General features: G+C 48.6%; 2 protein-coding genes and 1 long non-coding RNA gene across 15 annotated transcripts in view; 1 reads left to right on the forward strand and 2 right to left on the reverse strand.

Moving 5' to 3' along the window:
- RBM44 (RNA binding motif protein 44) lies at nt 1-22,624 on the reverse strand. Of its 5 annotated transcripts, none has more exons than XM_074264354.1 (16): nt 22,423-22,624; nt 14,137-15,794; nt 13,875-13,933; nt 13,371-13,547; nt 11,942-12,128; nt 11,820-11,842; nt 11,563-11,650; nt 10,358-10,472; nt 9,677-9,805; nt 8,331-8,416; nt 8,131-8,180; nt 4,830-4,980; nt 3,128-3,273; nt 2,877-3,021; nt 1,782-1,831; nt 1-458 (listed from the first exon to the last, which is right to left on the reverse strand). In XM_074264354.1, the coding sequence occupies exons 1-15, from the start codon at nt 22,568-22,570 to the stop codon at nt 1,805-1,807; spliced, it is 3,189 nt and encodes a 1,062-aa protein (XP_074120455.1). In that variant the 5' UTR covers nt 22,571-22,624; the 3' UTR covers nt 1-458; nt 1,782-1,804. The 5 variants fall into 5 exon arrangements, with proteins under 5 accessions (XP_074120455.1, XP_074120452.1, XP_074120454.1 ...); XM_074264351.1 differs by having other exon boundaries at nt 4,830-5,121; XM_074264353.1 differs by having other exon boundaries at nt 8,131-8,204.
- LOC141540394 (uncharacterized) lies at nt 22,035-26,595 on the forward strand. The gene is made up of 2 exons (XR_012481535.1): nt 22,035-22,610; nt 23,330-26,595. It is a non-coding gene; the product is annotated as an uncharacterized LOC141540394 (long non-coding RNA).
- The window catches only part of LRRFIP1 (LRR binding FLII interacting protein 1), a 186,461-nt gene continuing 185,475 nt past the window's right edge, over nt 26,416-27,401 (reverse strand). For all 9 annotated transcript variants that reach the window (XM_074264402.1, XM_074264400.1, XM_074264401.1 and 6 more), the window contains one exon: nt 26,416-27,243. In XM_074264402.1, the coding sequence (XP_074120503.1) occupies nt 27,133-27,243 (111 nt within the window). In that variant the 3' untranslated portion in view covers nt 26,416-27,132. The remainder of the gene's footprint in view (nt 27,244-27,401) is intronic.

Consider the following 27,401-nt stretch of genomic DNA (forward strand, 5'->3'; position numbering starts at 1 on the left):
TGAATGATCAAGGTCTACTTTTAATGTAGCAAATGACACCTGAAAACTAAATGCAACACTCTTCGGTGACCTTCCAACAGTGCCCCAGAGCCCCAGCAGCATGCCTGAAAACCCAAAGCAACCAAATCAACCCCAAACACACCTCGAGCCCTCGGGACTGCCAAACATGCTGCCGGGATAAGCCGCATCTACACTGGCCGCCCCGTCGCTGGAACCAGCCTCCTTGAGCCTCGGAGGGCTCGGGGCTTTAAAGAAGGAGCTCTCTTGCTGGGATCGCACCAGACGCAAAGTGAGCGACCACTCTAAGTCCAGCTGGACAGGAAGGCAGCTGAGTGCTCGCTGGCCGGCTCTGGGCTGGCCTCCGCAGCCCCATCTCTCACATGGGCTTTCATAATTATCTTCAACTTTCTTCTGAGAATTTCCTGGGAGAGAAGGCTTCGGCAAAATGCTGGGGGAGTCTGAGGAACGAGAAGGGAAAGAACAAGTCAGAAGTAACGATTCCTGTGCCCGGGTCTGGCCCAGGAGCCAGCTGGTCTGGAGAAGGGAAAAGGGCCCTCAGGGGAAACTCAACATCTGGGATGGGGCAGGGGGTCCCACCCAACAGCTGGGACAGGGCAGGGGAACCCACCCAACATCTGGGATGGGGTGGGGGGTCCACGTTTAACAACTGGGATGTCACTCTTGGCAGCCCTCAAGGCTGGCTCATTTCCTGGGCTATGAATTTGGTCACTGGGCTATCCTGGGTGCCAACTGAAAGGCCCTGTGTAATGCAGCTACTTCTGCCTGAGCCAGGGGCCCTCAGCCAATGAAGCAGAGCGAAGGCCAGTCACTCTGCATGACGAGCATTCCCCCCAATCCCCCAGCCATAAGACACCGGCTTCAACCCCATGACCACCTAAGAATCAAGCTCCTGGCTCCTCTTCCCCCACTGAGCTCATGGGTCACTCAGACCCCCGGATCATAAACCACCACACTTGCCCATTTGACTGTCAAATCCATTTTCTTTAAGCCAAATATAAAATCCTATTATATTTCAACTGATTTCACAGAGCCCAGGATGCCAGCCAGTCTGAGGAGCACACTTGTTTTGATGTTAGGATGGTCTGAATTCAAATACTGCTTCAGATACTGACTGGCTATGGATCTGCTTGCCTTGGTTTCCTCACCTGTAAAATGGGGATCATCAAAGCACCTTCTTCACAGAGTTGTGAGGATGCCATGAGGTATTATTTGTACAGTGATGGCACACAGTAGGTGCTCTATAAATGCTTGATCCCTTCACAGTCAAATCCCGACTCTGTGACACAGTGTTCCCCGGCTTTGTGTCACCTCCAAATGACTCGATTTCCTAAGGCTGGATCTGGACTCCCTGAGAGGAACACTCCCAGAGAGAAGGGTCCAGGGACTTTACTTCCCCAGCTGGACAACTGGCAGTGGTCAGGTCAGGCTGCCTCTAACAAGGGGGCCTTGACAAAGACTGAGAAGGGAACAGCTGATTTGGGCCTTCCTGGATACCCCCAGAGGGCACGGCGCCTGCCGCACCTCCGCCTGGGCAGAGCAGGTTCTCCTGCCTGGGCGTCTCCGCCAGCCAAGGGGGGGCCTTCAGGCGGTGCTGGCCGCTCATATCTTTGTCTCTCTGTAAGCTTCCCTCTGTCTCTTTGTCTCTGTCTCAGCTGAGAGGGGGAAGGGGCTAGGCTAGCTTCTGGTTTCTCTGCCATTTTCCCAGAACTCTCCAAAACTTACTTTGCAAAGGTATCAGACATCCCGCTGAGACAGCTCACCTCATGTGCAGAAACAGGGAAGTCTAATGAATTCCAACTTTGAATATTTCCTTGAAACACAAAAAAGCATTTTATCAATGAATTTTGTTTTATTTTTCAACGCATGCGCCTGCAGAAATTTTCAACATTGACCCTTGCAAAAAACCTTGTATCAGCTAATTTTAAAAAGTAAGAATCTTACGCAAGACATATATGTGAGACTGAACAAATCTCTTCCCTTTTCAGGCCCTCAGTTTTCTTATCTCTAAAACAAGTGGGCCAGGTTCCTTAAAAAAAGGCCTTTAATGATTAAAACCTCTTTTCTTTATTCTGAGTTGCAAATTCTCTCTCCTTCTCCCCCCTCCCTCGGCCACTGAGAAGGAAACATTTGTTTAAAAAATTGTTTAAAAAGGGGGGGGGAGGGGAGAATCTGTTTCCATCTGTACTTGTCCTCCACCAGATTCTCTCCAGAGACAGACGGGGTCTTCCCTCTGCCATCGCTGCACAGCTGAGAGGGGCTAAGGCTTTCTCTTTTTCTGGCCAATGGCGCCTTCCTGGCCTGCATCCATTCTCGTCATTTCCCAGAGCACGACGGCGTTCTATCCCAATCGGGTACCACAGCTTGTTCAGCCATTCCCCAAGTGATGGCGCAGCCTGGCTTTCCACTCCTCTGCCACTACAAGTGCAAGGCTCTAAACCTTTTTTCCTTTTTTTCCTTTTTTTTTTTTTTTTTTAAATCTCTTTGGGATCCAGACCCACTGGGGACACTGCCCTGTTCAGCAGCCCTTTGGGCACAGCTCCATCGCTCTCCAGAATGGTCGGATTGCTTCACAACTCCACCAACAAGCTGTTACCGGCCCAATTTCCCCACACTCTCCGCACCCAGCGTTTTCCATTTTTGTCAGACTGGCCATTCGGAGAGGGGGGAGGTGGAACCCCAGCGGTGCTCCCATTTGCATTTCTCTGATCAACACGGATTCAGAGCATCTCTTCACAGGCCTGTTGGACCAGATTCTAAGCACTAGGTCCCCTCTTTCCCCACAAGGTCCCCCACCATTGCAGCCATCACCTCCCCAGCTGCAGTGCCTTCAGTGCTGAGGCACACAAACTGCTCACCTCTCGATACTTCTTCTCCTCCTTCTTGAAGGCCGAGTTCCTCAGGACGGAGGTCGTCATCTCGACGATGGTGGTCAGGGAGAGGCCACTCAGAAAACCCTTGTTATTGGTCCTCACCTCTTGGAGGGCATCGATGATGGTGTCTCTGGACAGGGACAAAGGGAGAAACAAAATGGAGATGGCCCCAACAGGCCGGTCCTTTGACTTCCCCGTTTTCCGAACCCTGACCCAAGGAAAGCAGCTTGGGTTACCTGCTGACATCGGGGTGCAGAGCTTCAAGCTTCCTCAGAAGTTTGGTGAAGCTCCCCAGGTTCAAGGTATTTGGAGGGATGTAGGGAACAGGCGTTTCAGGCAACAACTTCACAGGTTTATTCTGTTTTAAACCTTTTTTGCCACTCTAGAGGGAAAGTTTGGAGAGAAAGATGGACATTTTTGTAAAGAAAAATTATGTAATGCAAGGAAAAAAAACTAATTTTGAAATAAGTCTAAAATGATGTTAATGAAAAAATGAAAATCACATAATAATAACTGCTACATGTTTGAAGGTCTGCAAAGCTCTTTACAAATATGACCTCATTTGATCCTCACCTTGACCCTGAGAGGTAATTGTTATCCCCAGTTTGTAGATGAGGAAACTGAGGCAGAGAAGTCAAGTGACTTGATCATGATCACACAGCTACAAAGTGTAGTTATTACTGACCGTTTGCTGATATTGTCTGAATCTAGTTTCCTAAGGCTGGACTGAACCCAGGGACTTACTGTGGAAGCCAAGCTGCCCTCCAAGACGCCCAGGGAGGCCGGTGGACGCTCTTATCTGTGTCTGAACTCTACAGAATGAAGCCTCCCAAAATCCTGGGAGAGGAGGCCTCCCTTCCCGGCCCTGCTTCTGTCCAGCTCACTCTCTCCCAAATGACCCCCTCCCACGTTTCTTTCTAGAATTATTTCAGATTTGAGGGTTGTTCTCGCTGTGTCTGAAGCTGGATTTGCTGACTCCAGATCTAGGGCCCTACTGGCTGCACCATCGAGCTCACTCTATGGGATTCTATTAATAAATGCAAAAAGGGCTTTTAACTTAATGCAATACCCACTTCTATTAAAAACCCCAAAAGGCGCAGGAGTCGTGGGCCTTTTTGTCACAATGCCAAACACTGCCTCATCCATAGCCAAGAGTTAATATAAATGGAATGGAGACAAAGCAGAAGCTTTTCCAGGAAGATCTGGGTCCAAAAGTAGGAGGTCCAAGATGGCCATTATTATTTCATAAGGGAGCAGGCACACTCTGAAGCTACAGCGATCAGGTAAGACAAAGAAAGGGAAGGAATGGGGACAGAAGGTAGGAAAGTGCACTCATCAATCTTTCCAGATGCCACTGATGGTCTGCTTAGAGAACCTCAGAGACTTAACAATTAAATTAAATAATAATGTCAGGAAAGTAGCAGGATATAAAACAAAGTCACACAAATCACTCGCTTTTCTGAACCTATCAACAAATCCCAAAACAAAGAAATTGGAAAGAGAAGTATTTAAAATCACTCCAGAATACGTCAAAGCATTTGCGAGCTAATTTCCAGGGCCAGGAAGGAGTTCTGGAAATAAGAGCTCTAGACCACGCCTGACAGAACTCAAGAGAGATCGAGATGAGTGGACATCAACGTCTCACAGGGGAGGCTCCAAGAGAATAAAAATGGTGGTCCTCCAGTCCCAACTCCAAAGGAGGAAACAGGGAGATGGTCATGTGGAGGAGCAAAAGCTTGAAAACCTTAAGGGGAATGAAGTGGTGGCATAGGCAGGATGGGGCCCATCAGAACATTCCAGGTCCTCAATGCTCGGTTAAGAGAAGAAAGATGAGGTCCAGGCGACAGCTCAAGTGGCTCAGGGAGGACACAGCAGGAGGACCCTGCTGCTTCTCAGCCTCTGCCCCGTCCCAGAGAAAAGCCGCCCCCAAATCCTCACCTTCTGGTCGGCTGAAAGAGAAACACTTTCTTGCTCGGGTGCCGGAGGCCTCAGCACGTGAGCCGGTATCTTAGAAGGCAATGGGGCTGAGGCAGAGCCTTTGCTGTCCAGCGTCTTCTCCGAACCACCGAGAGCAAGCCTGCTTTCGTTCCTGAAGGACAGGGGTGGGACGTTTTCTATGGGGGTTTTGACCAGACGAACATTGACTGACTTCCCATTGATTTCTTTCCCATTCATTTCTTCCACGGCCATTTTTGCCTTGTTAGCTTTTTTAAAAACAAGAGATGCATACCTGAAATACAAAGGGACGAGATGTCTTAAAGCCCGACTATAAGGAATTATATTTCATTTTAAACATAAATCAACTTGCCAGCTAACCAAATTACAAAAGCTTGTTAAAAACGAACAATATTTTTAAACATTTATGCATCGACTAAGAATTGGTTAAAAATGAAAATTGTACTTCCATGCACTCTCTACTGAGGCGGCTGTTGCTCTGGCCACACTGGCTGGCCACATGTCCATCAGATTTAGAGCACGCAGTGGCGTTTGAGACCACGTGAGCGCACCCACTGATTTTAGAAGGAGGAGGCAATCGAGGCTCTACAGAGTCAAGGGATTAAATGTGGACAAGATGGAGGAGCCCTGAGCGGGCGGGTCTTGATTCTCAAGCAAGTGCTCTTTCCCCAACCCACCGTGTCTGGGGAAATCCAAAAGCGGCATCTGTTCTCACTGGCTTAAAAAAAGAGAAAATGGCATTTCACACAGAATCACAGGATCTCGATTCAGAGCTGAAGGGAACTTCAGAAGCCATCGAGTCTGGCAGACTCATTTCACACAGAAGGAAACTGAGGCTCTCTAGGAGGGCAGGGCCCCCATCCAAGATCACACAACTGTCTCAGGCTCTGTCTTTTTCTCTTAGAGCTCATTCGTTCAAGAAACAAGAGGGGAAGAAGGCACGACACCCTCTCCGGCCCTCACCCCCTGACCTCTTTATAACATCAGCACATTCTTCAAGAAATGGATGGAAAGGAGCCAGACATGGCAAACAGCTAATAATGTGACAGAAAATGAGAGGCGGCCTTTTGATAAGGCAGGAAAAGATTCATTCTGGATAATCCCTGGATCAGCTGCTTGTACAGTCAGACCACTGTCTTTGCAGGGTATGAGTAAGAAGTAAAAAATAACAGCAATTAAAAAATGGCACGATGAAGACCATGGGCCACTTAACCAACAAAAAGCCATGAAGGATGAGAGCTGAAGATGCACGCTGAATCGAGACAGCTCTGCTGGCCAAAGGCGCCTTCCCTGCTAGGGTGCGAGGAGAGAACAGGGGACTCTTGTCATTCCCATTGGCCAAGTGTGGAAAAAGCACTGGATTCCTCCAAACAAAACCCCAACATGACTCTTTCCTAAATGTCAAAACTGCTCCCTGTTCTCTCAAAGACACAGCAGGGGAAATGGGGAGTGCCAGCCTTCCAGGGGGTGGCAAGGCCCTCCCAAGGCCTGGGGGTGACCTCACCCCGATCATGGTTGGGCCCTGGAAGGCGCTTCCACTACTCAGCCAGGAAGACTTAGCAGATAGGGACTTTCCCCTTCTGCTGAGGAGTTCTGGGGGTGGAACCAAGATGGTGGAATAGTTAGGATGTTGCTCAAGCGCTCCCAGTTTCCCTCAAAAACCCACATAAGACCGAGTCTCTGAACGGGGTCTGATGGAATGAAACCATTCTCTAGCTCAGACAGACTCTGGGAAAGCAGGTGAGAGGGTCTTGATCACAGCAGATCAGCAGCTGAGGTACCCTCGGTCCTGGCTCAGCAGAGGAGCACAGCAGTAGGGCAGTTCCCAGGCCCAGCTCAGGGAGCCAACTCTGGGAAGCCAGGCTTTTTCCTGGGTTTCCGAACCCAAGGAGCCCCATGCTCAAAGCTGAGGCTCAGAGCTGCCCAGGAAGCTTGGGACGCGCCTCCTTTACCCTGGGAGCAGAGATCCACCTTAAAGTAAAAAAGAGGAAATGCCAGAAGAAAAGTTAAAAAAATAAGCAAAAACCAAAAACAGAACCTTGAGCGAAGAAAGCTACTATGGTGACGGCAGACCAATACATACACCAGGATGAGGACAGAATGTCCACAGGACACAGGAAATCTCAAAGAGTGAAACAAGTTGGTCTCAGGCCCAAAGAGGCTTCTGGGAAATGCTCATAGAAGACTCCAAAAGGCAAATGAGGGAGGGAGAAGAACAAATGAGAAAAGAAGTGAGCGCTATGCATGAGAGAGTTGACAGCTTGGAAAAGAAAGGGAAAAACTGTCTGGAAAAAAACAAACAAACAAAAAAACCTCCTTAAACAGTAGAGTAAACCAAATGGAAAAAAATACACAAAAGGTAACTCAGAAAATCACTCATTAAAAACTAGAACAGGACAAATGGAAGGAAAAGGATCCTTTCCTTTGTGTTTATGCTTAAGTAACATGATTCTCAGGTGTCTGGAGGCTTCCTCAGAGGCCCAGGACAAAAAAGGGAGCCGGCCCTGCTTCAAAGCCCCAATGTCTCCTCTGGAAAATGAGATTGATTAGCTGCACTGCTGGGAAAGTCATATTCAGTGTGCAGACAAACCTGGCCTGAGACGGTGACATAGCCCCGGCCGGCCTGGAGGCAGCTCTGACTTTCTGCCTCGTGTCACTTGGCCTGAAGGGGCTTAGTCCAGGCTCTGTTTGCAGCTTCTGGGGTGACCCTGAGGAAGCCCCTGCCCCAACTGACCCTTGGAAGAGGTAGATGAGGTCATCTCTAACAGGCCTTGCAGCTCTCAGTCTCTGGTCTTAATTCAGTGCATGTGACCAGGGATTTTTAACCACCTGGGCCACAAATGACTCTCCACAAACGCCTCCTGCGCCTGGGCTCCATAGCTTCTCATCCCTCCCACGCCTGCTCCTTTACCGCCTCCTTTGACTGCCCCTGCTGGCAGCCCCCGGACCTGGGAGGCTCTGCCCGCTGAGGGAGGTCCCCCGGCTCAGACCTTCTGAAGGGACTCATCTCTCCCGTGTCCCCTTCAATCCTGAAGGCACACGTAGCACCCAAGTCCATCATACCAGTCAGAGCTTCCTGACCACCCCTCTGGGCACACGGTTACTGTGCCCGGGGTCACCTACCCGACTTAAAGCGGGGTCAGGGCTGCAAGGCTGGACTATAGGTCACAGGACTCACTTAACTGGATTTCAACATTACAAAAAAAAAAAAAAAAAAAAAAAAAAAAAAAAAAAGCCAATTCTGGGTCAATGGGAGACTTTTTACCCCGTATATGCTATTTACCTGTAGTTATGAGAAGAAGTGCAAATGGAAACTTCAGAAACTTGATACTTCTGGAAATGAGACATTAAGTCAGTCTAGAAAGAAAAAGACACACGACCACTTCTTAAAAGCCCCCCAGCTCCCATGTGACAAATCCAAGTGTAGCCAGTCTAAAAAGACTTGTGGCAACCGTCTCAAGAGGCAGCCCGGGGCCCCTGTACCTCGGACACTGAAGGGCCCAAGCTGCCAACGTGAATGAGATAGCTTTTGTTCGGCTCCCTACGGGAAGGTTCAGAAATCTTCTTCTCTGCGTGAGGAAAGAACATGACAATTATTTAAGTCTGATGTGCTTTTCAAAGGAAAGGAACATCCACTTTGGCTTAAGTCAAACTGCGTAATCTCCCCAAGTTCCAGTCCCCAGTGACCACAACAGGCCATTGTCTGCAAGGCGCCGGAGGCACTGGCCAGAGCACCCGAGGTCAGCAGACTCGGAGGCCGCCTGTGGCCACGGACTCCGTGGTCCGGCTTTGTGCCTGATTTTGTGCAATGTTTTCCTGTGACGTTTTCATCTGGTTCTGGCTGTGCCTGGAGCTTGGGAGGCGCTCGCTGCACACACAGCCTGCAATCTCAAAGGACTCTCACAAGGACGCCCGGGATCTACCTCCGGAGAAAGAACTGATGCTGCTCGAGTACAGACATGCTCATGCTCCCTCTCTCTTTTCCTCGTACTTGTCTCTTGTCCAAAATGACTAACATGGAAATGTTTCACACGGTTGCACGTGTATAACCCCTAGCTGCTTGCTTACCGTCTCAGGGAAGGAGGTAGAATTTGGAACTCAAAATGTTAAAAATAAAAAAAAGTTAAAAATAACATGTAATGGGAAAAAGAAATAAAAAATAGTTTTGAAAACTCATGTGAGCAAAGCAACAGAGTAAACCTCAGCCTTGATATCAGGCCCCCTTTTCAGGTAAAGCCCTTGCAGGTTGCTCACGGAGGCCTATGAAGTAACAGGGGTAACCAAGGCCCTTTCCAAGTCATCAGTGCTGGGAACTCCAGGATGGCCCGAACTGCTGACTGTGTTAGGGAGAATGCTGTCTACACAAGGGAAGGTCCTACTCTGGACCAGGAGGAACCTGGAGCCCCGGCATATGGCTCAGGACCACCCAAGAAAGCTGGGCTCATCAATCGACCCAGGAAAATCACCCCCTAAGTCCCTGAGGGATGTCTAATGCATGGAGAGGGGGAGGGACAGCCCACTGGCTGGATCCATTAGCATGAACACTCCTCAGAACCTCTATAGGTTCTGTAGCACAGAACCCACCAACTCAAAAGGGACACAAAGCTGCAGCTGCTCCACAAGCTGGGGGAGTCGTGCACGAGGCAGCTTCAGTGGGGCCTCCTGCAAGGAGGAGCCGCCTTTCTTGCCAGGCCAGGGGGCCAGCAGACCTAAGGGGCGGGGGGTGGGAAAGGGATGGGAGTACCCAGGATAATGTGGGGGGAGTCCGGGACCAGAGCCAAGGGAATGCTCCTCCTTGAGCCCCTCTCCCCGAGCCGAGGAGAATTCACCTGCCGCGACCTCGGAGCTCCTCTGCTCCGGCTCCGGCTGAGGATTTGCTATTTCTAAGCACTCGGTCCCCATCACGTTTTCTTTGGCTTCAAACCAGGCTTCACTTTTTTCCTGACGTTTTGGGTAATCTGGAAAAAATGAAGGCCCCAGGGAGCCTCAGCCGCAGTGACCTGCAGCCATTCCCCAGGATGGGCAGCTCGGGGGAGCCCGGCCCTTCTCGGAGCCCAAGAGCCGAGGGCCTTTGGCGCCAGGACTCCAAGGGCTGGGCCCTCTGAATCGGGTCGCCTGGACAAAGCCTTTCTATGCTTTCCAGGTCCAGATCATGACAGAAGGCCAGATTTCTCAATTTGGAACTAAAAACCATTGAATAACGTGCAGACTGGCAAGGAGGGCCCCAAGCATTTATTAAGCACCTTCTGGTGCTACTGGGGGCCAGTTGATCCTCTCAACAGTCCTATAGAAGTGGAGGGTGTGAGCAGCTATTGTAGATATTTGATTGCTGAGGAAACTCAGGCTAAAAGGGGGATGGGTCCAGTCATAGAACTGGGAAGGGTCTCAGGCCCCATCCTAACCTGGCCTGGGACTCTATGACCCTCTTCCCCTGGATGCTGGTTTAGATGGGGGGTGAACACTCCCCTCCTCCCCCCATCACTCGAGTCACAGTGGGCTGTGACACTTACTTTCATCATCCAGTTTCAGATTTCGGAAGCCGACATTCAGATCCCGGGTCTTCCTGCTGTCGTTCTTGGAGGCGGCTTCTTGTCTGGGATGACTGTTCTCGGGCATGTGAAGGGTCTGAGGAGGAATCAGAAGAATACACACATTATGTCTTGTCCCCTGCCCCCCCACCCAGTTCCAAAATGTCTGCACGAGCAATAGGTGACATGTGCCATCACAAATGGCACCAAATACATCACATCTTTGTATGAAGGATAAGGAAGCCGTACCTTAGCAGAGGGAGCTGAGGTAGGAGTGGGGAGAAGCACAAGACTGGCCCTGCCGCTGGTCCCACACTAGCCAGGCTTTCCTGCCCACGGCTGCCTAAAGAGCCCCTTGTTAGGCCCCTGACATCCTGGTCCAAACAGAACTTTAAGCACAACATAGAAGCCCTCCCATGGGTCCCTCAGACCTGTTTCCTATTTCTGGCTCGGGTCTGGCTCAAGCCCTTTGGGGGCATCCTTCCCCTGCCCCCTAGGCAGCCAGGGTCTCCTCTCTGTGTCCCCCACTAGCCCTCACCATCTCCCACTCCTCAGTGAGCGGTCCCCCCTGGCAAGGTTCTCCAGTCTGGAGACAGAGGTCAGAACAAACTTCCAGAGACTCCAGGCGCTGTCCTGTTCCAGAGCCTTGGTGGTCTCCCATGTCTCCTTACAGCGGCCATGCTTCCTTCACAGGCCCCCTCCCTTACTCTAAGCAGACATCCCCAAGCTCCTGGGCAAGCCTTCCCTGGCTCTTCCAGGGGTCCATCTATGACTATGTGGCACTTGAAAGCCTAGACTGGGTCCTTACCCAACATCTGAGCTACCTTCTACGTGAAATTAAAAGGCAAGAGCCCAAAGGCAGGGAGGAAGGCCTGGGGAAGGGGTGAGGCTGGGGTCTCTCCATTTAGAACCCATACTTGTTCTCACCTCAAAGGGTTGTCGGGGTGGGGGATGGTGTAAAGCATCCCATAAAAGAACCATGATTATAATGAGTGATTTTCACTTCCAGCTGGGTGGGGGGGATATATGATGTGCATGGGCAAAGGGGAATGAGTAGGACATCTCACTTTGCACCTGAGGCAGAAGGACCAGCTGGAGCATCCCGGGGCCTGCCCCATGGCCGAGCCAGGAGGGGTACCAGCACTGTCCCAGGGGGCGTCCCCACTGGGAAGGGCCCCAAAACTCACTTGAGAGAGGGTCCCTTTCAAATGGGCAGCACCGAGGTCAGCACTGTGTGCAGCAGGAACATCAGGGGACGAGTTTGGTCCTGAAAGGCTAGAATGAAAGAGACGCAGATTACTCTCATGCGCAAACAGGACACGAAAGAAAAAAGATCACATTTCTGAGTAAGAACCAAATGTAGAACACAGACAGGGAAAAGAGTTATAACGTTTATTGTCAGAGCTTGCTGATGCTTATCTGAATTAGGAAAAACATAACTTACATATGAGAGTCTTCCTTTATTATCTGGAGGAAGAGACAGGGAAGAAGTCCATTAGAACATGACTCTTTTCTGCAGAAAATACATATTAAAAAAAAACCCACCCACTTTACTGAATCACCTACCTTGGAAGGATTAAAAGTGGAAAAGAAAGACGATAATTTGGACTCTACAGACAGCGGAGGCAATTCATCCAACGGTATTCCCTTTATTATTTTTTCTCTCATACTCAAATATTTAAATTTCAGATCTCCAAAAAGGGACAGTAATGTAGATTCCAATTCTGTTTTAGCAAAATCACTTGCAAAATTCCTGTTAAGCCATAAAAAAATAGATGAGTACATACCCCTTTGTAGCCTGATCTTTTTTTTTTCCCCAAGCAAATTTTTTTATTAATTTTATAATTATAATTTTTTGTAGCCTGGGCTTTTATACACACAAACGTATTACTATCATTGAGAGAAATGATTTCTTATATTAATAACCAATAACTGAATTAAGATGAAGGTTTTTTCTCTTGTATTTCTTTATTTTCTGTAGGCTGTTTGGTCAGCCTTTGAAGGGCAAGGCTGATATGATGAAATCTTGGGCAGATGGATCCCATTGGGAAAATGTAGACCTGATCAAAAGATAAAGAGATTCCAATCGAATGAAATCCTGTCCACTGGATTTTGGTTAGTCAGGTGTCAGTAGAGGTAGATCCCTCTTGTTTAGATCAGGGGTTCTTGCAATCTCTTTTCACCCAAGAAATTTTTATGGAACCTCAGGTATATAGGTATCTAATCAAATATTTGATAATAATAAAATAAAAAATAAGATGATAAAATTATAAAATTAAAAAAATGTTGTGACTCCCTCACATTCAATTACGAGATCCCATACGGGGTCACCCGTTTAAGAAGCTGGACTAGACTACCCTTGTTGGGTAGTCTGATAAGAGAGAAATATCCAAGAATGGGTGATCAGATCCCTCCTCCCCCAGCCTTTAATTATTCCCTTTTGTTAGGCAATCACAGTTTATTTCTACCCTCTTCCAAAGACACCTAAGTCCAGAGTGGGTCCCATGAGAGTTCTTTGGCATTCGAGAGTATCCCTGGCCTCTGTTATCACTTAATAGCATAATTAATAAAATGATTTATTATCCAGAAACTGTCTCTCAAACTTTTTATACATTACATTGTACAAAACAGACAGAGGCCGATTTCTACTAGAATCAAAAGAATAATGAAACAATTAGTAGGACTGCCTTTCTAAGGCAAACACTAGGGAAGGTTGACATGTTCATGGCCTTGGCAGCCCACTCCCAGCAGGAACCTTCAGAGAGGCTGGCCCTGACTAACTCATTCCCACTACCCCCGAGAAGGAGGCATTTAAAGGTACATTTGCTCTGGGGCTAACAATCTTGCCCAGACTAGCATCAGTTATGATACTCCACCCTTCGAAGCTTAACAAAACAGTTTTAGACATCAAATTCATGAATATTAATTTTGTAACATGCTAATATTTCTTTCTGATGTGATTTGGACAGATATTTTAAAAGCAATCAATACATGCCTAGTAAAGCTTTCCTTTTCTTCCATTATAAGTCTGTAAATTTTCCAACAATGTTGATGACACATCTGATAATGGGCTCTTAAAAGCTGCAACTCTGCTTTTATAGCTCTCTGCAATGTTTTCTGACAACATTTGGATGAAAAATTCTTCTCCACTTCTTTAGAAGATTGAAACTGACTTTAAAACAAAGAGCAGAATTAGGTTAAAATTCAAAATAAGTCTATGTAACATTAAGAGCAAATTATTTGTTTTTGAGAGTTTTCTCTTAAATCAATTATCTACAAGTGATCAAAATTTTGCAGTAACCTTTATTAGAAAAGAATTGGGGAATTAAAGATAATTTTGTTATTTTAAAAAATAAGACATTAATAATTCACCCTTTTTTCTAAGTTAGATATTATTATAGTAAGGATTTCTCATTTACCTGCTGGCACTGGAGAAGATGGGAGGGAACTTGTCACTCACAATTGATTGTAACAACATTATATAAACTATATGACATACCTCTCAGGGTTTTTCTTTAAGTCTTTGATATCATATTTATTTTTCAGTTCCAGGTAATCCTGAAAACATTTCGACAAACAATTAGAAACTTTCAGCAATGGAAATCAAGCCGCCCCACAAGCCATTACCAGGAATCCCCCATAGGTATACCAAATGTAGTCTCTTACACACTTTTCCAATCAATCCTACCCGGCATAATTTTAGTGAAGGAAACTGGGGAGGCGTCATGAGAGGCAGAAACAACAGAAAAGCTGGCTGTTACCTTAATAAACAAATCATCATTAGCTTTTGAATTCTCAGCTGGAAAGGCTTTGTCTAGGCCTCTGGGCGCAGGCCCTGGCAGGCGGCCCTCCTCCCCTGCCCAGTCCTGCAGAGAGGACCAGTCCGTGTTACAGGCGATGCTCTTTTGCTTCTCGGGTGCCCACTCGCTAGGCCGCATCTTGTTCATCATGGTTATCTCCGTATTGCTCGACCTAGAGGCTACTGAGGACCTGGCGCTTGTGGCCCGGCTTGTCGTGAAGCAGGCCCTGAAATCCGAGCTGGCGTCGATTGTCTGGTTCACGGTCACAAGGCAGTCACAGTTTGAAGCCATCAAATGCTGAGGATGCTTTGACTCCACGCTGATAAAGTGTGTTTTGTTCAGGACGCCCGCACGGGCCACTTCTGGCGGGTTATCTCCTTCCGCCAAATGGCTCTCCTTGGCTGGAACCTTCGGCAGAGTCAGGGGAAAATCTAAGTCTGGCTTGGCGGTGCTCTGGATGAATTTATAGCATGACTGGTCATAGGCAGAAACGTCCGATTCATTAAAGACACAAGCAGCAGTACTCTGAAAGCCCTTGCTGGGCTGCCGTGATACCGCTGACGCTCTTTCCAGGAACAAAGCGGGCTTTTCCATGCCCTTCAGAAGGCTTTTCTCGCCCGCTTCCCCACAGACATCCTTCTTTTCGGTCCGTGGAGACTTCCTCCTGTCAGAGGAAATGCCGGCTTTCAGGGTCTTTGGAGCCTTCTCCAGACTGCTTCCCGTGGGTGGCGTGTGCCCGAGGGCCGCGTCCTGCCCATCCTCGGCGTCGCTCGCTTGTGCGATGCTGTCCAACAAGCTCTGGTTGGTGAAACTCGTCTCTTGCTCTTGGCACCTCCAGTACTTCTGGCCATGATACTCGGTTAGAGACAAGTAATCATGAAGCTTGGGCGCCTGGGCCACATCTTCCTGGGTATGGATGTGAGTGGTTTCATAGGAGAAAAAGGTGCTACCTTCCAATTTCTTCACATGATTCTGTCCCAGACCATTAGCACACTTAATTTCATAATCAGAATTTCCCAACTCTATGACTTCTGAATTGGGAGTACACAGCGTCTTTATTTGGTCAAAATCTAAATGGTAACTCGAGTAATCTTGCTCTTCAGCACTGTGATATTCCTGCTGGGAATCTTCATCTAGATCACACTTTTGAATATCACTACTAATAATCTCCTTACAATCACCATCTAGATTTCTGCAGATATCATCCAAAACAGTAGAAGTCTTGCTTTCATCTTTCAATATATCAAAAAATTGCTCTTCTTTTTGCATTTCGAGATCTGCCTCTGAACTTAGATAGGTCAAATGTTCTTTCAGTTTAGAATCCGAGTCGGAGATATGGATGGAATAGGTATCATTCAAGAGAGCATAATCGGCTATGCTCGAGAGCTCACTCAGCTGATAGGGAGCTCTGTCAAGAGAGGCTGGGGGGCTCCCTGAGAAGGCCAGCTCCGACATCTCTCCTTTGTCCAAGAGGCTCATGTTGTCTTTATCCAAGTGCTCCAAGACTAAGAAGTTGCAGTGATCACGAGAAATAGTCAACAGACTTTCACCAGTGACATTTTCATCATAATAACGAGAGGCCAGGAAGAAATGTTTTCTCTTGGGACTTGATGGCTCATCTGAAAGCAAAACAAGTGCAGGGTTAAAATGTGCCTTTAGACAAGAGTCTCTATTCAAAAGGCAGGCAGGTTTTGGGGTCCATGCTGGCTTTCAAAGAGACCCATCCCACTTCTGAACACTCTCGGTGGTGGGTGGATTATTTTCCGGGAAAGATCTTTTACTAATTACTAGTGACTAGACCTTCCCCAACTCAAATCTTTAAAAAAGCAGAAATGTGGGAGGAGGAAAGCCATCATGGTCACTAGACCCCTCAGCCTGTTTTATGAAGCCACAATCTCCAGAATATCTGGTACAACATAAACAATGGGAAAACTGATTTGCATTTCATCTCTTTACCCACTGGCTCCTGCCGACTTTTCAAAGAGATTAATCCTGACAATCCTTCACATGTTCTGGGCTTTTCTGCGGCTTCTCGCATGGGATGGTCCATCACTACACTGCAGAACAGGCATCACCAAGGCCAGAACTCCCTTCCTCCTCAAATCCAATTCTGAGAAGCCCTCATTTTCCTCAATTCTGATACTGGTTTTTTTGGTTACATGATCCTTCCCTACTCCCCCAGCTGCATGGCATGACCTTGCATTTATTCTGTCTATCCTTCTATATGGACAGGTTGCCTCCCCCTTCTTGGGGCTGGGAATAGTTTTATTTTTGTCTCACTATCTGCCATATCAGTACAGTGCATGGCCTGGAGGAGCAGTACTTAAATGCTTAGACAAGACTCAAGCTCCTGTGACCCAGGAAGTACTTGATAACAGAGACTCCCTATTGCATAAAGCAAAATGAAAAGCAGTATGGTGGGAGTTGAGATTCAGACCAGCTTCTTACATGTCATAATTAGCATCAAATGAAACTAGATATAAAAGGCCCTCTAAACAAACGACTGGGAAAATGGAACTATGGCATCAGGAAAAATGGTTTTAAGACGTGTATATCTATATATCTATACATATATCTGTATCTATATATAAAAAAATAAGTGAATAGTAATATGTAATGCTCAGAAAGGAACAGTAGTATCAATAATTGCAGAAATAAATATGATTAATATTCTGTAGTGGCAGTCTTTGGCTAGGCAGAAGCGACACAGAGTCTGGCTGCCCTGGACACACACACAGACCAATCTCGCCTCTATATCTCTGGCCCTGGTTTGGGCAGGAGGGTTCTGGCTCGGAAACCTAACTCAGCTCCCTTTGAGCCTCAAGGCAGAATCACAGAAGCAGAGGACCCTATCCCGTCATAAAAGTCCATCAGAATTCTTCTGCTCCAGAGCACTCCTGGCCTTGGCAAATCAATAAGGTCTAAACTAAAATTAGTAATTCTTTCTTTTTCAAGAGCTCAAGCTTCCAGTCACATGCCAAACTCAACTCTAAATTGCTCCAAAGCATGGAGCAAAGCTTGGGGGACCTTACTGCTGGAGGAGGCCCTTCTTCCACATTGTTGGGGGCCGACCAGCATTGGGCTGGAGCCAGGACACTCCCCTTTCAAAAGCTGCCATCCTGCCCTGGGGTTTTCTTCAAGCCTTTTCACCACTATTTTATAAATCTAGCAATGGGGCTGATCATTTCCTCCTGCTAATATACTTTCTTCTCTCAACCCTATCTCCTGGTTCTCCTCCCAGCTGGATCCCCCTCTAGATCACAACTCTAATGGTAGCTGTAGGTGTTCCCCAGAACCCTGGCCTGGGCCCTCTTCTCTCTCTCTCACTACTTGACTGAGTAATCTCTTTGGTCACCCTGAATTTGACTACCATCTTTGTGCTGAGGATTCTCAAATCTATCTTTTCTGCCCCAATCTTTCTGCTGACCTCAAATCTCCCGTCTCTACTATCTTTCAGACACCTCAAACTGGATATCCAGCTGACATCTTAAACTCAACAGGTCCAAAGCAGAACTCATTTTCTTCCTATTTTCGTGGAGGGAAACACCTTCCTACCAGGCCCTCAGACTCTCAATCTAGAAGTTATTTTGGACCTCCCCACTCTCTCTCACCCTAACCCGTGTGCAAGTTGTTGCCATAGTCTGTAAAACTTTGCCACATCTCCAGTGAATTTCACCTCTGCTACATCTCTAGAGGATTTCACCTCTGCTACATCTCCAGTGGATTTCACCTCTGCTACATCTCCAGTGGATTTCACCTCTGCTACGTCTCCAGTGGATTTCGCCTCTGCTACGTCTCCAGTGGATTTCGCCTCTGCTACGTCTCCAGTGGATTTCGCCTCTGCTACGTCTCCAGGGGATTTCGCCTCTGCTACGTCTCCAGTGGATTTCGCCTCTGCTACGTCTCCAGTGGATTTCGCCTCTGCTACGTCTCCAGTGGATTTCGCCTCTGCTACGTCTCCAGTGGATTTCGCCTCTGCTACGTCTCCAGTGGATTTCGCCTCTGCTACGTCTCCAGTGGATTTCGCCTCTGCTACGTCTCCAGTGGATTTCGCCTCTGCTACGTCTCCAGTGGATTTCGCCTCTGCTACGTCTCCAGTGGATTTCGCCTCTGCTACGTCTCCAGTGGATTTCGCCTCTGCTACGTCTCTAGAGGATTTTGCCTCTGCTATGTCTCCAGTGGATTTTGCCTCTGCTATGTCTCCAGTGGATTTTGCCTTTCCAGTGGATTTCGCCTCTGCTACGTCTCCAGTGGATTTCGCCTCTGCTACGTCTCTAGAGGATTTTGCCTCTGCTATGTCTCCAGTGGATTTTGCCTCTGCTATGTCTCCAGTGGATTTTGCCTTTCCAGTGGATTTCGCCTCTGCTACATCTCCAGTGGATTTCGCCTCTGCCACATCTCTAGAGGATTTTACCTCTGCTACATCTCAAATGAATTTCACCTCTGCTACATCTCCAGTGGATTTCGCCTCTGCTACATCTCCAGTGGATTTCGCCTCTGCTACATCTCCAGTGGATTTCGCCTCTGCTACATCTCCAGTGGATTTCACCTCTGCCACATCTCTAGAGGATTTCACCTCTGCTACATCTCAAGTGCATTTCACCTCTGCTATATCTCCAGTGGATTTCACCTCTGTTACATCTCTAGAGGATTTTACCTCTGCTACATCTCAAGTGCATTTCACCTCTGCTATTTCTCCAGTGGATTTCACCTCTGTTACATCTCTAGAGGATTTTACCTCTGCTACATCTCAAGTGCATTTCACCTCTGCTATATCTCCAGTGGATTTCACCTCTGTTACATCTCTAGAGGATTTCACCTCTGCCACATCTCAATTGCATTTCACCTCTGCTATATCTCCAGTGGATTTCACCTCTGCCACATCTCTAGAGGATTTCACCTCTGCTACATCTCAAGTGCATTTCACCTCTGCCACATCTCCAGTGGATTTCACCTCTGCCACATCTCTAGAGGATTTTACCTCTGCCACATCTCAAGTGCATTTTACCTCTGCTACATCTCCAGTGGATTTCGCCTCTGCTACATCTCCAGTGGATTTCGCCTCTGCTACATCTCCAGTGGATTTCGCCTCTGCTACATCTCCAGTGGATTTCGCCTCTGCTACATCTCCAGTGGATTTCGCCTCTGCTACATCTCCAGTGGATTTCACCTCTGCCACATCTCTAGAGGATTTCACTCTGCCACATCTCCAGTGGATTTCACCTCTGCCACATCTCTAGAGGATTTCACCTCTGCTACATCTCAAGTGCATTTCACCTCTGCCACATCTCCAGTGGATTTCACCTCTGCCACATCTCTAGAGGATTTTACCTCTGCCACATTTCAAGTGCATTTTACCTCTGCTACATCTCCAGTGGATTTCGCCTCTGCTACATCTCCAGTGGATTTCGCCTCTGCTACATCTCCAGTGGATTTCGCCTCTGCTACATCTCCAGTGGATTTCGCCTCTGCTACATCTCCAGTGGATTTCGCCTCTGCCACATCTCCAGTGGATTTCACCTCTGCCACATCTCTAGAGGATTTTACCTCTGCCACATTTCAAGTGCATTTTACCTCTGCTACATCTCCAGTGGATTTCGCCTCTGCTACATCTCCAGTGGATTTCGCCTCTGCTACATCTCCAGTGGATTTCGCCTCTGCTACATCTCCAGTGGATTTCGCCTCTGCTACATCTCCAGTGGATTTCGCCTCTGCCACATCTCCAGTGGATTTCACCTCTGCCACATCTCTAGAGGATTTCACCTCTGCTACATCTCAAGTGCATTTCACCTCTGCTACATCTCCAGTGGATTTCACCTCTGCCACATCTCAATTGCATTTCACCTCTGCTATATCTCCAGTGGATTTCACCTCTGTTACATCTCTAGAGGATTTCACCTCTGCTGCATCTCAAGTGGATTTTATCTATTGTATCTGCAGTGGAGTTCACCTCTTGTTAGGGTTTATTACTCTCCCTATCTAAAGCTAATCTGTCCTTATTCCTAGGCCTATCAGAGAAAATCTGGTAAATATAATATCAATCTCACCTCTATTTTGAGGTCCTCAGAATCCTCTGGCTACTATCTCATAGAAAGTAGTTGAAGCATAAGAGAGCACCCAAGTTTAAATGAGCAGCAATCTTAAACTTTATTCCTGTAAATCACATCTACCCTATGACCTCCTGCACATACCTCCAGGTGGTAGTAAGAAGGGAAAAGAGAAAGAGAGGAAGGGCCCTCCTTGTCCTGAGCTTAAATAGAGTAAATGAGGTCACAGACACAAGCCAATCAATGATGAAGTCTACATCCTGAACTTGACCAAGACTTTAGAGCTAGATCTAGATTTCCACCCCTGAAAGAAGTCCCTAAATACTCAACTCTTAAGCATATCTGGGGATAAAGACCATTGGTCCACTTACATCTCAGTTGTGCTTGCCTGACCTTTCTTTGGACCCTTACAACCTCTGCTACATCTCTAGAAGATTTCACCTCTGTTGTATCTCCAGTGGATTTCACATCTCTAGAGGATTTCACCTCTACCACATCTCTAGAGATTTCACCTCTTTATTTCTTTCTCTCCTGTAAGGCCTTTCCTTCCTCTGACACTGTCCCTACCCTACTGTAGCCCTTGGTCACCTCACACCTTGATTACTGAAATAGCCTGGGGGTGGGTCTGTTGGCCCTCAGTCTCTTCCGGACTCCCTATCCTCCAGGACTGGCCATGTTACCCCCTACTCAATTGCCTGCAGGAGCAAAGACTAAGTGCTTTCATATTCTAAATATTTTCTAACCTGCCCCTCCTATCTCTCCAGTCTTCTTGCACCTTATTCCCGGACATGTCCTCTTCCTCCTTCCTGGCTGGTCCACCTCTGGCTGTTTTCCCTGCTTCCTACGCTCTCCCTCTTCAGTTCCAATTGATGACCTCCCTGGCTTCCTTTATGTCATAATTAAAATTCCACCTCATCTTTTAATTCTAGTGCCTTCCCTCTGTAAATTATTTCCTATTCATTTATCATTTCCCAGAAACTTGCTTTGTGTATATTTGTTTGCATGTATTCTCCCATGTTAGAGTGTGAGTTTCTTGAGGTAAGGCACTGTCTCTGGGCCTCTTTTTGCATTCCCAGTGCTTTTTACAGTGCCAGGTTTTTCATAAACTTTAATGATTGAATGCATGAAGTATATAATGTGATGGAATACTACTTTGCGAATAAGAAATGATGGAGGGGCTTCAGCGACACCTTGCAAGACAAGAAGTGTGTGAGAATGAGTCCCTGGGATCACTGTTTTGGTCATAAGGAAACACTATGAAGGGCTCGGAGTTCAAAGGGAGAAATGTTCTGGACATGGTCAATGGGGAAATTTGTTTCTGCATACACATTTATGCTCTCAAGTAGGGAGGAGGTTGGAGTGTGGGGGAATAAAAGTGAAAATAAGGACAATTTTCCCCTCATTCAGGAAACCCACGTCAAGAACTCCTGAAATGCCTGATTCCTGGACCCCGTCACCCCAAACAGAAGCAGCTCCAACATGTGGATCCATCCTGACTCTGCCCAGAGAAGGTTACCTCTATTAATTTCCATGCCTCCAAATCTGGAGGGATCTCAAGCAGCCGGACAAGGAGAAGAGGAGGTAAAGGCCAAGATCCCTGGACACCTGGACACTTGGTCCAGCACCCACAGCGGGCCCACCTGGCCTGGAGAAGGGATGGGGTCGGAAGTGGCTGCGCTCCAACCTAAAGGGTTGGGAGGGGCAATGAGGAGGGAGGAGGCGGGACCCTTCTGATGGGGGAGGGGCAATGTCCGTTGAGCAGGGGGGGGGGGATGGGCGGGCAGCCGTTACAGGAGGTTCCAGGGACTCCCTGGAGTTCTACCGGGGCAGCACTTGGGCAGGCTGGATCCTGGGGGGATTTTGAAGGGGGCAGCTTGGGAGAGTTTTTCTTCTGATAGAGAAGCTGGGGGCCCCGCCAATTACCAGGGGGGTTCTGGGGGCGTTGGCTGCTGGGAAGAAGTTGGAAAGCGACTGGCGGGGTTCCTGGGGGATGCTGGGAATTGGGGTACCGGTTTCTGAGAGGTTACTGGGGCCTGGTAGCACTACCGTTAAAGAGGTTTCGAATACTGGGGGCATTCAGTGGGTGGAGGCTGCGGCGAAGGGGTCGGATACTGGGAGAGAGGAGGCCCGGAGGGGCCTCGGGGGGTGGCTCGCGGGGCACCTCTGCCGCCTTGTCTCCTTCACCGCCCGGCGCACTCACCCGGCGCCGGCGCCCGCGCCCGCGAAGCTTGCTCGGCGACCGCCGCAGCCGCGGCCGCCACTTCCCGCCGCCGCCTTCGTCCCGGCTCTTGGCTGCTAGAAAGCGTGGGCCGTCGACCACGCCCCCTAGACCTAGAGCGAGCCTCCATTGGTAGCCAGGAGGGAGTCGCGACCCCACGATTGGCTGAGGTAAGCGCCAATCGTCAAGTGCCGTGAACGGCTCGGGCGGCGCCTGCGCAGTCGTAGGGAGCGTGGCTCCCGCCGGAACCCGCTGAGAGAGCGCAGGCGCAGAAGTAGCGGGGCCCCGCTTTGTTAGAGGGCCCGACACGTGGCTTGTGATGGAGGAGGAGAGCTACCAGACTGTGTGAAAACGAGATTTATTTGCAAGGCTCAGCTCCAGCCCGGCGTGGTGCTGGAGGCGGGCCCGGGCCCTCCCCTCCGCCTTCCAGTCCCTGCCCAAATGTCCCTCGTCCTCAGTCCCTAAGGAGTTCGAGGGCGATCTGGACAAAAAGGGACCGAGGGGGAGGAGGAGAAATGTGCGGAGAGCGATGGATGGCGGGAACTCAAAACCGTGTGGGGGCGGCTAGAGGACGCGGGGATGGAGCGCCAGACCTAAAGCCGGGACTTCTCAGAACCCCCGCTGCCTCAGCCCCGCCCCCAAAATGTACAGAGAAGGATCTAAGGGTGTAAAAATGAATGCTGGGAGCGCTAACGCTCAGCACGAGCTGAGACGGAGGAGGTGGGGGAGGGGTAAGGGAAACCAGGGATACTTTTTCATCTTTCTAAGCCAAAATGGGGGGGAAAGAATCCGAGGAGCTGGAACCTTTGCTGGAGGTGGATGGAGTGACACTGGGCAGCAGGGAGGACGGAGCTGCTTTTTCTCATTTTCTTTGTTTTCTCCAATAAAGAATGGCGTCTGCACTGGAACAGGAAAGGTTCCCAGGGAGCTGCCGGAGACGGCGTGAGGGGACATCCCGCTTCCCCGGATGATCCCGGGGCACCTGGTCCAGAAGGATGCCGTACTTCGGCCTAGAACTGGCTGCTATCAATCATTGTGAAGGGTGAGGAGAGGTGGTGGCCACTGGTGAAGTGCCGGAGGCTGGCCAAAGCCTTTTCCTTGAGAAAAAGGAAGAGAACAGTCTGCAGACCGCGGGCCCCTGGGCCGGACTTCCGTGGCTGGGAGAACTCTGGCACGGAGGCCGCGGGGAACATCTAGGAAGGAAATGGCGGTTGGGAAGAGTAGCTCGCGGCGCCTCGTTTCCTTTTGTGACGGGGTTACTAACCAAGCTTCTGAGGAAGGAGGAGATGGAGGAGCGGGGGTTAGGCTGAAATCCAGTCATTCATCAGACCAGGGTGGCTGTGTCTGCCTCCCCCATTTCCAAAGCCCTTTCTCTGGGGCAGTCCCCCTCCCCCACTCGCCATCACTGTTACAGTGTCTCAGGTTTCTTGCCCTTGACCTCTTCTCCCTTCACTTTCAACAAGGTAGTTAAAGGGACAGATATTTCTCAGTTGTGGGTCTGACCAAGGCACAGGGCGGTGGAACCACGTTTAAGGAGGAGGAGGAGGAGGAGACTGACTGTCCAGAGGACAGAGCCGGGTCTCTCCAGCCAGGTTCACTCTGACCGCCCGGTGGCTGCCAGAGCCAGGCCTTGAGCGAGCGTCCTGGGCAGGGCCGAGGCATCTGCTTCTAGAGGCACATGGTGAGAGTGCCATGATCTTGAGCATTGGGTTTGAACACTGGTTCTTCTGACTCAATGGCCTTGGTTTAGCCGAATCTCCTCTGTAAAATGAAGGGGGTTGGGCTATAGACGACCAGGGCTGCATCTAACTCTACATTTGTAGCCTCTCTCCTGCCCACAGTCCAATATTCTCTGAAATTCCCCATTGAGCATTTCTCATTTACATATTCCTTCTCCCTCCTTCCCCAGAGGCTCCCTTCAGCTTGGAGCTCCTGTGAGGCCTGCCTTGTGGCTGTTGTCGCTCCCCTCCCTCAGGTTATGGGCATCCTATTCCCTTCCTCCACTTGCTTCATATGTTTTATGTAGTTTTAAATTGAATTGTCACGCTGTGATTTCCTTCCTGTAGAAGGCAAGCTCCCCATAGGCAGGAATGGTTTTGTTGATGTATTGCCCACCTTCCAACCGAGTCCTTGGGTCCAGGGTCCATGGTCGGTGGGTGTTTAAAGGTGTCTGAAGGAGACAATTCTCTGTCCTAGCTGGGATTAGAGACTGGGTTTTCCTAAAGGACAATGGGGGAAATGCTGACTTTTTCCAGGCTGCTCTTTGGCAAAGCTATCCTTTCCCTACATGCTGAGACATATGGAAAGTTTGCAACTGAAGAAACAAATTCACTATCCTCAAAGCAAGTGGCGATGCAGGGGGAAGTGCAAATCTAGCCCCTAATGCTTACTCTGTGGCTCTAGCCTCAGTTTCTTCCACTGTAAAATAGGGATAATTATAGCACCTACACTTCCCAGGGTGGTTGTGAGGCTAAAAGGAGAGAATATTTGTAAAAAGGCTCTTAGCACACTTACCTAGGCACATAAGTGCTTAATTCTCTTCCCTGTTTAAATGTTCTTTTGATCATTAAATATTTTTATTTAAAAAGAACTTTGGAGGAGAATCAGAAAAACATATCTTAAGATACTATTTTATAATCCACTAAAATGTCAAAAAGCATTTTTAAAAGGCTTGGTCCAAGATTGGCAGGGCTCTGAGGAAAAAAGCTTTCTTCAATCCTGTCCCAGGAGGACAACGCTGAGGCAGTACGATCCAGTGGGAAGTACAGTGGATTTGGGATATGAGAATCTGAGTGTGAATTCTTGCTCTGCCCCATACGGCTGTAGGACCCTAGCCAGATCCCTTGGTTTCCCTCAGCCCCTGTTTCCTCAGCAGTAAAATGAGGCACTTGGAGTCAATCTCTAAGGTCCCTCCCAGCTTGACATCTCAGGATTCAATTCTTGTTTATGTCGGCTATTCTGCCTTGTTGGAAGCTATGGGAATCGGGTCTTTTTTGGGCCCTGTTTTTTGGCTTCTATTGGCTCGTGATTTTGTTGACAGTTTGAAATAGTCAAGAATATTTTGGCAGCACTGTGAAGAGAGAGACGTTTAAAACCCTCCAATCTTAGTAGGAGTAGGAGTAGTAAAACCCTCGATGGAGGAACTCTCTCGGCCAACACAGATGCTAATACCTCTCTCTGACTTGTAGGTAAACTGGTCCCAAGAGACCAGCTGAAGGCACAGAACTTCTAATGGCCATAAAGCTAGGGAGGTCTCGGAGATAGGATTGGGATCCGGGTCCCACATCATGCTGCCTCAGATGAAAGGATAAAATGCAGTTAAACTATTCAGTTATGGAGTGGGGGGGGGAGACCACTTTAGTGAACACAATCTTAGGATGAGAGATTCCTAGCTGGAAAGGACTTAAGACAAGGGTCCTCAACCTACGGCATGGGCCAGATGCGGCCTGCCAGGGTATGGCAAATGGGCTGAGGGGCGGAGACAGAGTTTTTGTTTTTAATCTAGTCCAGCCCTCTACAGTCTGAGGGACAGTGAACTGGCCCTTTTTTAAAAAGCTTGAGGAACAGGTTCCACAGCCTCATTTTTCAGAAAAAGATAGGCAGAGACTAAGTGACTTATTCAAATCTAACAAATTGAATGATTCATGACTAGCCAATGTCTGAAGGTTGGAACTGAACTGTCTCTTCCTGGATGCAAGTCTGGTGCTCTAACCAGCAAGCAGCTTTGCTCCTTTAAATCATTTTTTTAAAATCACCAACTATCAAATTCATACATCTTTTTAACATTCAAAAGCAATGGAAGAGAAGCGACAGCTTTAACGAACTAAATATTGTCAAGAGTCCCTGTTGCTGTGACGTTTTGTTTGAATGTGAAAGTTTATTTCGAGTATGGTTTCAAAAATCGGTGTCGATTCCTCTTAAGCCACCATCCAGTGTTTAGTCTTGAAAATTGGCGAACAAAGTGAAAATAATATAAATACCGTATTGGTTTATTTTGAACATTGCAATTCCCTTTTGTAAATTTTTTTTGCAACATTACATCCTTTAAAAGAAGTGAACTTCAATTCCCAATATAAGGATTAAATAATACAAATAAAAAGCTATCATCTTCAGTGAAGCTATTGCCCATTTACTCTGAAATAAAATATTCTTATGATTGAACTGATGCAAAAAAAAAAAATCCTTTCGAAAGCCTTCCTTTGTTGTCTGTGAAGAGTCTCGTAAGGTCACTTTTGCTTGGACGATGACCATCTTCTCGTTTCCAGTGAAGGAGTTGCTGGGTAATGGCTTATGGCTCCACAGTGCTTTGTGTATGAAAAGCGTAGAATTAGGCTAATACTACTCAAGTCACTCTCCTCGGAGATTATCGGCCGTCCTTCCCTCCCCCCGAATTTTCAGCAAGATGCAATAAAAAAGTCAAGTCTCGATCTTCCCTTGCCACGCCATGGCGGCCAGGGGCCGCTGCGCCTCCCCAGCGCCCCCTACATGTGCTTGTGAGAACTCCCGGGTCAGATGGCGGGAGCCGCAGCTGGCCCCGCATCTGGCCTCGCGGAACCAAGGAGCGTTTGTGGGTGCGAGTGCGCATGTGCGTGTGCGGGAGGGGGGAGTTTTCTCCTCGGGAAGGCCGGGAGGAAGCAGCATCTCGGAGGAGAGCGCCTGCGGCGGGACCTGGGCGGGCTGGGTCGGCCCGGCTCACTGCTGGGACAAGAGCGCGCTGCGGTTGGCCTTCATCTTCTCCAGGCGCTTCACTAAGTGGCCGTTGCTCACCTCCAGCTCCTCCGTTTTGTCGAGTGCGGAGCGAAGCTGAAAAAGAGCACAAGATGCTGGGGCGGGAGGGCCCGGCAGGTGGTCTGCACCTGGGGGTGGGGGTGGGGCCGCTGTGGCCAAGCTCGCCCGTTCTCGCGATGTCAAGCCAGGACGGAGCCCAGACGTCCCAACCCGCTGGGGAGGCGGAGGACACC

Source organism: Sminthopsis crassicaudata, chromosome 4 (genome assembly GCF_048593235.1).
Source record: "Sminthopsis crassicaudata isolate SCR6 chromosome 4, ASM4859323v1, whole genome shotgun sequence".
In the NCBI taxonomy this organism is placed as follows: Eukaryota; Metazoa; Chordata; class Mammalia; order Dasyuromorphia; family Dasyuridae; genus Sminthopsis; species Sminthopsis crassicaudata.

What these genes read in the sequence shown, in the direction of transcription:
- RBM44 (XM_074264350.1), bottom strand. Translation starts at nt 22,570, where the DNA reads ATGGAGGCTCGCTCTAGGTCTAGGGGGCGTGGTCGACGGCCCACGCTT. An exon ending in TCTGAAACTGGATGATGAAA is followed by an intron (nt 9,806 to 10,357) that starts GTAAGTGTCACA and finishes CATTTTTTCCAG; the next exon opens with ATTACCCAAAACGTCAGGAA. An exon ending in AGGAGAAGAAGTATCGAGAG is followed by an intron (nt 1,832 to 2,876) that starts GTGAGCAGTTTG and finishes TTGTGTTTCAAG; the next exon opens with GAAATATTCAAAGTTGGAAT.